At 52.5% G+C, this 13,695-nt stretch overlaps 1 protein-coding gene across 1 annotated transcript in view; it reads left to right on the forward strand.

The window, feature by feature from the left end:
- LOC111153731 (transmembrane protein 123) overlaps positions 1 to 13,285 on the forward strand; it is a 47,206-nt gene extending 33,921 nt beyond the window's left edge. The window contains exons 3-5 of the mRNA XM_022512920.1: positions 8,798 to 9,064; positions 10,031 to 10,184; positions 11,589 to 13,285. Of these exons, the coding sequence (XP_022368628.1) occupies positions 8,798 to 9,064; positions 10,031 to 10,184; positions 11,589 to 11,613 (446 nt within the window). The 3' untranslated portion in view covers positions 11,614 to 13,285. The remainder of the gene's footprint in view (positions 1 to 8,797; positions 9,065 to 10,030; positions 10,185 to 11,588) is intronic.
- The last annotated feature ends 410 nt before the right edge of the window (positions 13,286 to 13,695 follow it).

The following is a 13,695-nucleotide window of genomic DNA, read 5'->3' on the forward strand; positions in this document are numbered from 1 at the left end:
TGCGTCGTGCGCGCACATCACTTGTATCCACTCATCAGCCAGGGGCACGCGGGTCGCCTCCATACCGTGGCCACGGTCAGTAATGCGGCCATCAGCATGGCAGTGTGGGTGCATGTCACGTTGGTGTTTGTGTTTTCTTAGGATAAACAACTAGAAATGGAATTTCTGGATCATCCCATATTTCCACATTTAACTTCTTGAGGCATCTCAAAGATTTGGTGGCCGCACCAGCTCGCGTTCCCACCCTCAGCGCACGAGGGCTCCCCTTTCTCCGCATCCTCAGTAGCACCTGTCGTCTCTTGTGGTGCTGTTCTTCACCGCTCTGACCGGGGTGAGGTGTATCTCACCGTGGTTGTGATTTGTGTTTCCCTGATGATGGGTGGCGGTAAGCATTTCTCGTGTGTCTGTGGGGAATGTCTTTTCAGACACCCCACCTGTGTTCTTAACTGGATCGTTTCTTTTCCTTCGCTGTTGAGTCGGATGACTTCTTTCTGTAATTTGAATATAAACCCTTATTAGACGGCTTGCAGATCTCTTCTCCCTCTCCCTAGGCTGCCTTTTCATTTGTTGACCGCTTCCTTTGCTGTGCGGAGGCTTTTTGGTTTGATGTAGTCGCATTTGTTGATTTTCGGGGGGGGGTGGTTATTTCCTTTGCTCTTGGTGTCAAATCAGAAAAACCACAGCTGTGACTAACGTCACAGAGCTCACTGCCTGTGTTTCATGCTAGGAGTTGTATGACTTGAGTCTTAACATTTAAGTTAATCAACCTCAAGTGAATTTTTATATACGGTATAAGACAGTGGCTCAGCGTGCCCAGCACCATTTGTGGAAGATACGGTTTTCCTCGCTGTGTGCTCTTGAACCCTGTATCATAAATTAATGGGCCATATGTCCCTGGGTTTATTTCGGGGCGGTCTGTGCTGTTATCCTGATCTATGTGTCAGTTTTTACGCCAGTGCCATGCTGCCTGGATTTGTGCAGATTTGTAATAGAACTTGAAATTAGAGAGCATGATGTTTGCAGCATTGCTCTTTTTGTCAAGATCACTTTGGCTCCCGAGGGTGTTTTGTGGTTCCATTCAAATTTCAGGATTTCCCGTCTGTGAGACGTGCCACTCGAGTGCTGATTGGGATTGAACAGAATTACAGAAAGCTTTGGGTAGCATGGATTTTTAGCAATATTAGTTTTCCAGTACATGAGCATGGACTGGTTTTCCGTTTGTGGCCTGTTCACCTTCTTCGTCAGTGTTTTATGGTTCTCAGTATAAAGGTCACTCACCTTCTCGCTTCAGTTCACTCCTCGGTGTCTTATTCTTCCTGGTGCAGCTGTAAATACCGTTGTTTCTCAGCTCTGCACTCTGCAGGCTCCTTAAGAGTGTTCAGAAGGATAACAGTTTTGTATACTGATGTCTGCTTTTTGCAACTTAACTGAATCCATTTATTCTGTCGGTTACTTTGGTGGGATCTTTAGGGCTTTCCAAATGTAAGTACCATGTCATCTGCAGATGGTGACAGTTTTGCTTTTTCCTTTCCAATTTGCCTTTCATTTTTCTTGCCTAACTGCTCTTGCTAGGCCTGCTAATGCCGTGTTGAAGGGAGGTGGCAAGAGGGGGTGTCCCTGTCTTGCTCCTGAGCCTATAGGAAAAATTTTCGGTTCTTCCCCATTGAGATGATGTTTGCTCTGTGTCTGTCCCATGCGGCCTCCATTGTGCTGAGGTACATCCCCTCTATAGCTACTTTGTTGGGAGTTTTTATTGTGAACTGATGTTGACTTTTATCAGGTGCGTTTTCTGCATTTGTTGGGGTGATCATAAGATTCCTAACTCTGATTTTGTTCGTGTGGTGGATGACATGGACTTAGAGATGCTGAGCGATCTTTGCCTTCCTGGCATAAATCCCACTTGATGATGATGCAGGATCCTTTTGGCAGATCGATGGATATGGTCTGTTATCACTTGGTTGGGAATGTTTGCACCTGTGTTCATCAAGGATGTTGGGGGTTACATTTCTTTGCTTGTGACATCCTGATCCGGTTTGTTGATCAGGGTAACGCTGGCCTGGTGAAATTTGTTTACAAGTGTTCCCTTCCCGTGTGTTTCTAAAAGAGCTGGAGGAAGATGGTTGTTACGAACGGAACTCACCAGCGCAGACGTCTGGTCCCGGACTTCGGTTCGTTGGAGGTTTTCGTTTACTGACTCAGTCTCCTCAGTAGCGACAGGTCTGATCTGTTCAGATCCCTTATTCCTGAGTCAGTTTGGAAAGTTGTGTTTTTAGGAGTTTATCCATTCTTGTAGGTTTTCCGGTTTGTCGGCATATGGTCGTTCCTGGTCGTTTCTTGTGGTCCCTTGTAATTCTGTGGTGACCACTGTAACATCTCTGTGATTTCTGATTCTGTTTCAGTCCTTTTCTCCTCAGGGATTCTAGCTAAAGGTTTGTCCATTTGGATCATCTCTTCAAAGGAACATTTCTTTATTTCATTGATCTTTTCAGTCTCTTTAATTTTTATTTTCACTGTGATCGTTGTTGTTTCCTTTCTTCTACCAACTTTGGGCTTTGTCTTTTCTCTAGTTGCTTGAGGTATAAAGTGAGGTTGTTTGAGATCTTTCTTGTCTCTTGAGGTAGACATTTATCTCTGTCAACTTTTCTCCTAGAGCTGTTTTTGCTGATTCCTGTGAGTTGTGGTGTGTTGTACTTGCATTCATCTCAAGGCTCAAAGTATATTTTGATTTCCCTTTTTGGTTTTTTCTTTGAACCACTGGTTGTTAAACAGCATGTTTAAACTTTGCATATTCGTGAATTTCTAGTTTAATTCTCTTACTTGATTTTTCATTTCATACCATTGTGGTTAGAAAATATACTTGGTATTTTTTTTCTAATTTGGTAAGACTAGTTTTGTGGCAAGATAATATACATTCTAGAGAATATCCCATGTGCACTTGAGAATAATGTGTATTCTGTTGCTTTAGGATGGAACGTTCTATGCATGTCTGTGATTATAACAACAAATACATATATATTTGATATCTGATACACACTGAAATAACTGATGGAATGTATGTCTGGTCTAATGTATTGTTTAAGGTCAGTATTGTTTTTTTACTTTTCTAAAGATCTTTTTTTTTTTTTTAATTTAGTTATTTATCTTAGAGCAAAGAGGGGAGACTGAGAGGGAGAGAGAGAAAGAGAATCTCCAGTAGACTCCCCACTAAGCACAGAGCCCAAGGCAGGGCTCAATCCCATAAATAACCTGGAGATCATCACCTGAGCCGAAACCAAGAGTCTGGCGCTCAACCGAGCCGCCCAGGTGCCCCTCTGGCGATCGAGCTTCATGCGAACACGGTTTTAAAGACCCTGCTATTACTGTTTTCTGTTTCTCCCTTTTGATCTATTAATATTTGCTTTATACACTTCAGTTCTCTGTGTTGGATGCATAAATATATACAAACGTTTTATACTCTTGCTGGATTGACCTCTTTATTTAATGCCCTTTTTGTGTCTTATTTCACTATTTGTTTTAAAGTCTATTTTGGGGGCGCCTGGCTGGCTCAGTTGGTAGAGAATGTGACTCTTCATTTCAGGGTCATGAGTTTAAGCCCCACACTGGATATGGAGCCTACTTTAAAAAAAAAAAAAATACAACAAACTCTCTTTTGTCTGATGAAAGTACAGCTCCCGCAGCCTTCTCGGGTCCTCCATCTGCCTGGGCTCTTTTCTGTCTGTTCTGGGGCTGAAGTCTTGCAGGCCGCGCACAGATGCGTCGATGACTCATTACTTATCTGTTCCGCCGCGCTTTCTTCTGTAGAATTTAGTCCGCTTGCATGTAGAGTAATTATTGGCAGGAATGTCCTCACTGCCGTTTTGTTCTGTTCTCTCCCGGCTGCTGTGCTGTGCCTCTGTTCCCTTCTCCCGGTCTTCCTTCGGCCTGGCGCTTCTCCCGCCGTGTGCGTCGACCTTTCCCGTCCCGCCTGTGCTTCTCCCGCAGGGCCTCGCTCTGCTGCTGCGGCGACTGGGTTGCGGGAGAACCGCTCCCAGTTACAGCGGCCTCCTTCAGTGGACGGTCACCTACGTCTCTTCTCCCTCCCCCAGGTGTTAGGACTTTGTCACATTACGTCTTTCATACTGTACATCCCTTGATTCGCTACCACGGTCCTGCTTTTAGTGCTTTTGACTTTTAACCTTGTGTGGCTTTGTGAGCCACGAACCCACCACCTTCCCAACAGTAGCTCCGTCTCAACTGTCCTTTTATTCTTCCATGTGTTTTCCTGTCACTAACCAGCACCTTTTTGTTTTGGCTTTAAAAGTCCTGTTAACGTTTCTTGTAAGTCTGGTTTGATTGGGACAAACGACTTGAGCTTTTGCTTTTCTGGAAAATTCTTCATTAACAAACGACAGCTTTGCCAGATTGTGTATTCTTGGTTGGAAGTTTTTTCTTTGCACGCTTAGAACGTGTTTTGCCACTCTCTTCTGGCCCATAGAGCATCTGCTGGAAAATCTGACCATCTTGTGGGGCTTCCCTTGTGCATAACCGGTGGTTTTTCTCCTGGTGCCCTTAAGATTCTCTCCTTTATTTAATGCTTCATGTTTTAATTGGGATGTGTCTTGGCGTGGATCTCTGTGGTTTCCTTTTATTTGGAACTTTGTGTGCGTCCTGGACCTGGATGTCTGTGTCCTTCCCCAGGTTAGGAAACTTTTCAGCCACGATTTCTTCAGATTTTTTGCTCCTTTCTTTCTTTCTTCTGGGGCTCCTGTAATGTGGACATATTGCTTTGCTTGACCTTGCCCCGTAAGTCCCTTAAGCTGTCTTCACTTTTATTCAATCTTTTATCCTTTTGCTTCTGTGACTGGGTGAGTTCTGCTCATCTTTTCTTCTGTGGAAACCAGCTGGCTGTGGGGCCCCTCTGGTGCTTTTCCGACCAGCTGCTGTGTTCTTCAGCAATGTGGCTTCTCCGTGGGACTTTGTTTTCTTTCTCAGTCGAAGTTCCCACTGTGTTCCTCCATTCCTCTACCAAGTTCAGGGAGCATCTTTTTGACCATTATTTTTAACTCTTTATCAGGTAAATTATTTCCATTTCATTAAGAACTTTTTCTGAGGTTTTTGTGGTTTACTTTGGACTGTGTTCCTGTTTCTCCACTACCCGCTAGCTCACACAGATGAAGCAGGTGTCTCTCATTCTTGAAGGGGGGTGGCTTTGGTAGCAGATGAACCTCACCTCTCAGTCCTACCCTAGCTCGTCTTTCAGAACTTTGCGATCATGAAGTGTCCTTTTATTTCTCATGGCTCCCAGGAGCCGAGGCTGCGCCAAGCCCTGCCCGTGGGAGGACAGTCCCAGAACCGAGGCTCAGGCTGATTGTCAGCCACATGCTCAGGCAGCAGCACTGGAAGCAGGCCAGACACACGGGGACTGACGCACACGTCCTGCTGGCCACCAGCCAGGCGAGCTGGAGGCGTCCGCTGCACAGCGCTTTAAAAAATGCAGCGGCCAGGCAAGTGTTCAAGCTCCTTTCCAAGAGACGCCAGTGACCTGGAGGGAGGCAGGCGGAGCGTGAAGGTGCCGGAGCCCGAGGGAATGGGCTGCTTTCACGGAAGGACGAGTGTGTTTCAGTCTGCTGTGTGTCCAGTGCCCTGGGGAGGCATTTGGCCTGGAACTGCCTTCCCAGGTGTTACAGTCCGTGGGACCCAGGAATGCAGATCGCGGCCACCAGAGCCAGGCCAGCAAAGGGGGGGCGGGCTGCGGGCTCTTGTCCTGGAGATACTGGGGGGCTGCAGTGAGGCAGAGGGCGAGACCATCTCCACCCCAGAGAGGACCCATCAGGCCCCCGATGTGTGTGGAAGTCCGTGCCTGCCATCCGGGCCAACACTGGAGGATGAGCAGGTGAGCCTCTTTGACGTAAAGTCTGGGCATCTGTCACCCGGCTGCCTCCATGCTTGTCCCTGGGCCAGCAACACTGAGTAAGTGAACCCCTTAAAGGTGTCTGGGGGTGTGGTGGGCCTGAGCCCTGCTGGTTTTCAAGGCCAGAGGGCCTCTGGGCTCAGCTCCCCGGGCAGGTGTGCAGGGTGGGGCACCTGATGTGGGGTTCGGGGAACGGGTTGCGAGTTCTCTTGGGACGGGGCTCACTGTGCCGGGCGGGGAGGGGAGGCACAGCAAGCTGGGGTCTCAGCCTCTCCCACCTGGTGCCCCGCGGCTCGTCTCTGCTCCACGTGGAGGAGTTGGTCACCTAGTTGTGGGGTTTTCCAGAGGAAGTCGTTCCGTGGGTCCGTGCGGATTTGGTGTGCACCGGAGGAGGTGACGGGCTCTGCTGGGTGGCCACATGGAGCCGGAACTTCTGCCTGTTCCCCACTCGGTTACTGGCTTGTGGTAACCTCTGTGCTTTCACTGTCCGCACTGGTCAAGTTCGGGTCTCCTGCGAACGCACAGCTCGGGGCTGCTTCTTACCGTCTCCTAATCCGCATCTTGTCAGCGGCCCGTTCGTGCGTTTCCCGTGCGGTCGGCGTGCTGCCTGGGCTGGGCCTTGAACGGGAGCAGAGCTTCACGAGACTGAGGGAGCACCACAGGCCCAGGAAGGAGCAGGAGCGAAGCACGGAGATGGGGACCCGCAAGGGGAAGGCACAGAGGGTCCTATGGGGAGCCGGGACCTGCCTTCTGGTTGCTGGACGGGTCCAGCGAGTCCCACTGGCCTGTGTGCAGTTCAGTGAAAATGCAACAGGAGGCCGTGCAGTTGGTGACCTGCTAATCTGTTGAAAAGCAAAGCAAGATACAATAATTTGGAGGGGGGGGGGCACGTAGGTGGCTCAGTCGAGTTAAGCTTCTGACTCTTGATTTCAGCTCAGGTCAAGATCTCAGGGTCCTGGGATCGAGTCCTGTGACAGGCTACACACGGAGCAGGACGTCTGCTTGGGATTCTCTCCCTCCTTCCCCCTCTGCCCCTCCCCCCTACATTGGCATCTCTCTCTCTCAACAGTATGCACTAATTTTTATTAAATAATACAACGAAGAGGTCCAAAAAATGGAAAACAGACATTTGATGAGAAGGGAGATGAAAGTGGAACAACGCAAGTGCGCTGTTCAGAGCCTGGACCGCGCGCTCCTAGCATCGTCTGTGCGTGTGCGGGCCGGGGGGACCGAGAGTGCGTTCTGTGCCACACACGGTGAGAAGCGCCAGGGTGAGAAGCTCGGCCGGTTTTGAGCAGCAGGAGACGGAAATGACCGTTCTTGCCGATGCCCTTGTGACTGTGATCCATGCCCTTTTTGTCATTAGCGGGGGTGACGGACTACCTGGGGGAGAGTGTATGCAAACAGAGCAGCACGGGCACAGCCTTGGGCAAGAGCAGGGACGCGGGGCTCCAAGCCCCGCTCAGCTGTGTCCCACGAGGCACTGGGACAAACATACCATCCCGGGTACCCGAGACCTTATTTAAACACCTTAGTTATGTTTCTGTGTTAATGGATACAGCTGGTCTCCCTTTTGGAATTTTAATTTTGGACGTAGGAATCGAGCAGCCTCAGACACGGTACAGCGCTGCCCGCACCACGCCTCGCTCTGTGCCTGCTGATGCTCCCCGCACCTGCCTCCCCTACCTGCAGTGAGTGGGGCCTCCCAGGAGGGACGGGCGGGCACTCGTACCCCAGGCGAGCGCGTCGCTTCTGTGGGCCTGAGCGCTGACCGCAGTGGGAGCTTCCCAATCGGTTCACGCGTCCACACGTCCTGACACGGTTTAGTACCCAACTTGCCTGCCTGTTTTCTCAATGTGTGGGAAGCTGAGCTTGTTTCTCCAACGCACTTGGGTTCTCCTTATTTGGGTAAACCTACCGCAGCTCCTGCTTCTACCTCCGTGCCTCTGTCCAATATCTCTGAAGAACGTCTCCCTGCAGAGAAGGGGACCCGTGTGCGCGCGCGCGTGCGTGTGTGCGCGCCCGTGTGCTGCATCCAAAAGCAGCCGTGTCGTTCGTTTCACCGTGCAGAGATCGTTCTGAAGATGCCGTGTCCACACCACACCGCTCCCGTGTTCTGTCCCACCGCAGCGGCGTGCGCACCCGTGTGAAAGTGGGGAGGTTGCCGACGTGAAGCGTAGTCTCTCTAGAGCGCGCATTCAGAGTTCAGGTGGTCATTTGTGTCCTCTCTGTGCGGTAACTACAGTACAGAAGCATTCTTTTGGCCTTTGTAAAAAACTAGATAATGCTCTGTGGGTGACACCACACAGTAGGGACCCAAAGCTAAGAAAAAGTACTAGAAATCTGAAAAGTAAAAGCGGAAACAAGCCGCCCACACAGCCCAAGTCCAGGGCCGGAAGTGCCCGTGGCTGCGACACAGAGGCCATGACGCTCCGGGGAAGGTTCCGTGCGGAACGAGCTGGCTTTCGGGCACAGCCTCACTCCGACGTACACACAGGGCCAGGAGGAAGCCGTTTTCCAAATGGGAAACGAGTTTTCTTCTTAGGTATTCCGGGGAGTAGTGACAGGCGCCTTTTTACGAAAACCCGGCGCACGGCGGGAAGTAGCCCTGACCTTCCCCACCACAGCCCGTGCAGGGGCTTAACGCACAGCTCACGCTCACTCGCACGAAGCGCCAGGGAAAGAGGTGGTGCAGAATCATTAACTGTCTCCGAGCTCCCAGCTTCGTGGCAGCACAGGCTGGGACCCCGCAGGGTCGCTTCCCGCCTGCGACACTGGGCCGTTGCACCTGCTGGCTTTGGGGAGGTGGGGGGACTCGGTGTCTCCGTGCAGCTGGGTCCTCCACGACGTGGGTCCCGATTCCCTGAGCCTCTGCACCACAGCTAACATCTCACCATCGTCTTGCAGAAAATGTCACCACTGTGACCTCCAACCTCACAAGCCAGCCCACCAGTACCATGAGACCATTGACGACGCCACGGTCTTCAGTCGCCAAGACAGAGGCAGTCATGGCCTCGACATCCACAGCAACAGCTCAAATCACCACACCTGCGGACTCCACCAACAGGACTCACACCGGCTCAGTTTCCCAGAACACAACGGAGACAACGCCAGCCTCAGTGACCACCCCAGCCCACAACAGTTCGGTCACGTCCGTTTCTTCCTCCGTGAAACGTACGTATCAAAGCTGCCCCCGGCCCCCGTGTCTGCTGAGCGTGGCGGTCCCGTGCCACGTTCCTGTCATCCGCGCTCCTGCGAAGAGCAAGTGCGGACAGGGCTGTCCTGTTGCACACGTTGGTGGCTTCAGTCCTGCTGGGCCCATCCCCATGGATGATGAGTTTCCGACTTCACAGGCCGCATGACGACGGTGGGGGGACACATCCTAGCAGGGAACGGTCATGTGATTTGAAAACGTGTCCTGTCTGGCCCTCCGGGTCCCTCGATACAGAGCAGAAGCAGGTAGCGGCGGCGCCAGGCTCTACGGCCCCACCACGGTTCCCGTGCTTCCAGCTCAGCTCCACCGTCGGGCCCTCCAGGTCATCCCGGGGCAGGCCCTGCGGTCAGCCAGCACTGTTCATGCTTTGCGTTTGTCTCAAAAACGCCTGGGAAACCATGAATTCAGAACCTAAACCTTGACCTTCACGGACGCAGAGTGTGGCCGTACCAAGCAGCTCGCGACCGCATTTACCAGCACACGCCTTGGGCTTTCTGGCCTCCACTCCACAGCGTTCTTGCTAGTCTACGTTCTCAAGTGCCTGTGATGTGATAAAGCCAAAATAGTTAAGTCCCCAGTTTATGCGGGAGAAGTTCTGGTCAGAACCACGGAGACTGGATCCAGCCGCAGGATCACTGCTGTGGAGCCCGTGGTTCAGGCAGACTCTTAGGGGCACCAAAAAGGAACCCAGTTCCCCACCTGGGACTGCCTTGGGGGCTGTGGTGGAAGGTCGGGGTCCAGGAGCACAAAAACCCTCCGATGCAGGGACGGGCGGGACCGGGAGAGATGCTACATCGGCTGGAGGCACCCGGAGCCCAGCCAGCACCCAGCACAAAGCAGGCTTTCGACTTTTCTTAGAAGTTCGCAGTGGCAGTTTAACAATGTTGTTTAAAGGCTACTAACGCCTGTCTTTTGTTTTCTTCCAGTCACACCAACTGTGAATTCCATCGGAAACCCAGGATCAAAGTTCGACATTGGCAGCTTCCTGGGCGGTATCGTGTTGACGCTGGGAGTCCTGTCGCTTCTCTTTGTCGGGTGCAGGACGTACTATTCGAGACGAGGCATTCGCTACAGAACCATGTGAGTCTTGGCCAGAACGTGTTTCTCTATTTCCTTAAAATACCACGGCCAAATGCCAGAGCACGGCCCCGGAGCTAGCAGTCACATTCCGAGTAATCCTGTGCCCAAAGGTCGTTGGCGACTTGCAAGTACAAACGGACACCCGTGCCCACGCCGGGGAAGAGGTAGTCACGCCCCTCGGGCCCGGAGGCGTTGGACCGGCTGTGCTGAGCACGTCTGCTCGTCCGCGGCACGGCCCCACTAGAAACAGGGTTTGAAAGAAATCCTGTCGGTCTCTCCGGTAACTCAGTATGGTGAGTGAGCAGATGTCACCTGACCAGCAAGGCCCCCTCGGGGGACGGCACGTGCCCCTTCCGTAGGCCTGGAGCTGTGAGGGGGGTCACCTCTTCGCTACTCTAGTTCTCAGAAGTCCTTTCTGGGCTGATTCTTACTGGGGTGCAGGAACCGATAGCACAGATCCCCTGCACGGACGCTGCGCTTCTGCTGGGTGTGGAACTGACAGGATGAAGAGAGACAACGGGTCACCTGACACCAGGTGCCCTGAGGCCTGGAGACGTGGGCACGCGTCTTGAGTTCCCAGGACAGAGGAGAGCAAGAAAGGGCCTCCCAGGTTGACCACTGAACCAAGAGACACGAGGCTTTGGCAAACTCGGTGCATTTTGCCTGCACATCTGGAAGAAACAGACTGGACTGAGCGTGTTGGATACCTCTGTGTTTCTAGAGGAATTTATCTCATGCTCTTGGTGAATTTCCCCAGTTAGAACAAGGTACATTCTGAGTAAATCCAGGGCCACTCGTGTTTTCCAGCACTGCTGTTTACTGATGGAGGGGAGGCTACAGAGCGCTGAACCAGGTCCCTTCAGCTTCTCTGAGCTCCAGTCCTGCCCGGGGTGGCCCCTGCAGCACCCTGTGCTCCCCACGCACTCTGCCCTGCAGGCCCCGGGAAGAACGTGGACGGGGCAGACACGCTGCTCTGAAGTTCGGGGGCGCGCTAGTCTGTGGGGTGCAACGGCAGGAGCGGCTCCGAAGCTGGGAGGTTCTCATGCACTGCGGTGCGGTCTGTCCGGGGCAGAAGCGGTGGAAGCCAGTGGTGCTGGGCCCGCAGAGAGCAGTGCTCACCTGTGCGCAGCCGGGCCGTCCCGCGCACCGGTGGGTCCTCGGCCAGCTGCCTGCATAAGATACGCGGGTCGCTCGCACCGCACCTCCCACGGAGCAAAGGTTCAAGGGCTCCTGGGTGCTCGGCTGGGGAGGGCAGAGCAGAGGCCGAGAGGAAGTGCGCCCGGATCCTCCGGCATGTGGTGGGCGCGATGCGTCAGCAAGGTTTCTGTAAAGGCCAGTGTTGATCCCAGAGCTTGAAATTATTAATCTGAAAATACAAAAGTTTCAACTTCTCATGTCTTACAGTGACGAACACGACGCCATCATTTAAGGAAATGTAAGGAGCCACGGAAAGAAGACTGGGAACAGCCCTCCCACTTGTGAGGACGGCCATGCACCTGCTGTACAACCTATCGCAAAAAGGGTTTGGGTTTCTACATATGTGTCTGGAACGGGCAGTTAATGTTGACAAATAGAGACAAGTCCTCCCCTGCAGCGTAGCCCTGGTCACCCTGGGGCGTGACTAACAACCTCCTCCCGAAAGGGCAGCCCCCCATTCGGACCTTAGGATTTTCACACCGACGCCACGGAGCAGAGAGCAGAGGAAGCCGCGGCTTTTCCGGCTCAGTACTCCGCGCTCCGGGTGGTTGGTGGAAGTCGGGAACTGCAGTGTGACCGAGGGTTTAAAGCGGCTGTGACGACAGTGTCCCTGCTGGAAACGGCAGGGCTGCTTCCTGTAGCTGGACCCCGTAACGCAGTTGGACACCCCCCCTCCCCCCGCTCACGACACCCCTTCTGCCAGGGCTCATGGCTGCGTTCCCACCCCCGGGAGGGCGCCCCTCCCCTACCGCAGGACGATCCTGCGTTCTTGTGCACTGCTGATTTTCCTCCGATTTGGGGAAATTAGTATACTAAAAAAAGCTTTGTACTGGGATTAGAGTCTTCAGTTTTTAAAAACAGAAGCTTACAAGTCTTGAGGCCCCTCATCTCCCATGGAGGGCACCCGGCTGGGTTGTGCTGACAGCAGTGTCCGTCCACAGAGGTCCAAGGGTTCGGCTTTATGGTTTAGATTACAGCAGCCAAAACTCAGGGTCAAGCTTGGCCAAAAAAAAAAAAAAAGTAGGTAGTCCTACTAAAGGACCACCAGGCTAGGCTGGACTTCACTAAAATGGCATTTCTTTTGTCTGCTAATTCAGAAATAGCTCAGATGTCCAAATCACCCTGCGTCTACACCGAACAGGGCTTAAATGTAACTTGTGACCAGCATTGGGCTTTCAGAGAATGCCATGAATTTCATATAAAAGCGCCATTTCTACTCTGCATCATGGCCCACAGACGGGAGGGACAGGGCGGGTCTGCGAGGCACGCGCTGCGGCGGGAAGACACGGAAGCACGGGGCGGCCCCGGCTGCAGAGAGGGGACTGCGTTCGCGACCCAACAGCGCCGCCGGCTCTCGCTGTGAAATCCGCTCACGCCCCGAGTACAAGCTTCCGTCTGGAGTCCCACGAGGGCCTTTCCAGTCGTCCTTCTGTTTCCTGCGTGCTTCCCGCTTCAGGGGTTGGGGTCCGTCAGAACCTGGAAGCCGGGCCTGACTCTGCCTGTTAGAAGAAATGCCATTAAATGCCTTTCCAGCTGCCTTTGGGTCTAAAAACTGTCTTCCGTGTCGGGAAGCTGGAGCACGGCTCCCACGTGGCCCCCACGCCCTAAGCCTAAATTCCTGTCCTCGGTGTGTTTGCTTCAGCAGGTGCGCACTTCTCTTTGCTTCCTTGAGAATGTATCCACTTGAAGAGCTGGTAGAATCCAATCTAGGACTTAAGGTAATTCAAAAAATGAGCATTTCCCCCACAGATAAGAGTTGGCGATATATTAGTGAGACTTTTGTATTTTTCAGGAGACTTAAAGCCTTAAAGCAGATTCCTTTTCTCTTTTTATTATAATAACCAACTTTTGGTATTTCACTGTTACTGAGATCTATTTTTAGAATAAAATTTTTTCATTTAAGAGCTTTTTGTGTGTGGTTTTACTTCATTTCCTCAAACTCCAGAGAAAAGCCTCAAGTAAAGAGGCATACACTGTAGGGTTCCAGCGACACAGAAGTGTCAACAGGCTCCCCTGGGAGCAGCGGAAATTGTGTCAGGGCCACCCCAGACGTCCAGAACAGCAACGTCTGACAAGCCGCGCTCAGGACGCGCTGTTCACGCCCCTTCCCGCTTCTGCTGGGAAGAATCAGAAAAACGGGTACGTTCATGTGAGAAGAACCTGACCTGCGCCGGAGCCTGGTCCATCCTTGCCCAGACAAGGGGGCCGAGCCGGTCTGGCGGCCACAGCCCAGCCACAGCTGAAACGAGCTCTGCAGAGACCGAGTCCACGAGAAACAGATTCAACAGACCAGTGAGGAGTAAAAGTACTTTTT

The sequence above is a fragment of the Enhydra lutris genome, unplaced genomic scaffold (genome assembly GCF_002288905.1).
Source record: "Enhydra lutris kenyoni isolate GAN:26980312 unplaced genomic scaffold, ASM228890v2 scaffoldscaffold34, whole genome shotgun sequence".
In the NCBI taxonomy this organism is placed as follows: Eukaryota; Metazoa; Chordata; class Mammalia; order Carnivora; family Mustelidae; genus Enhydra; species Enhydra lutris.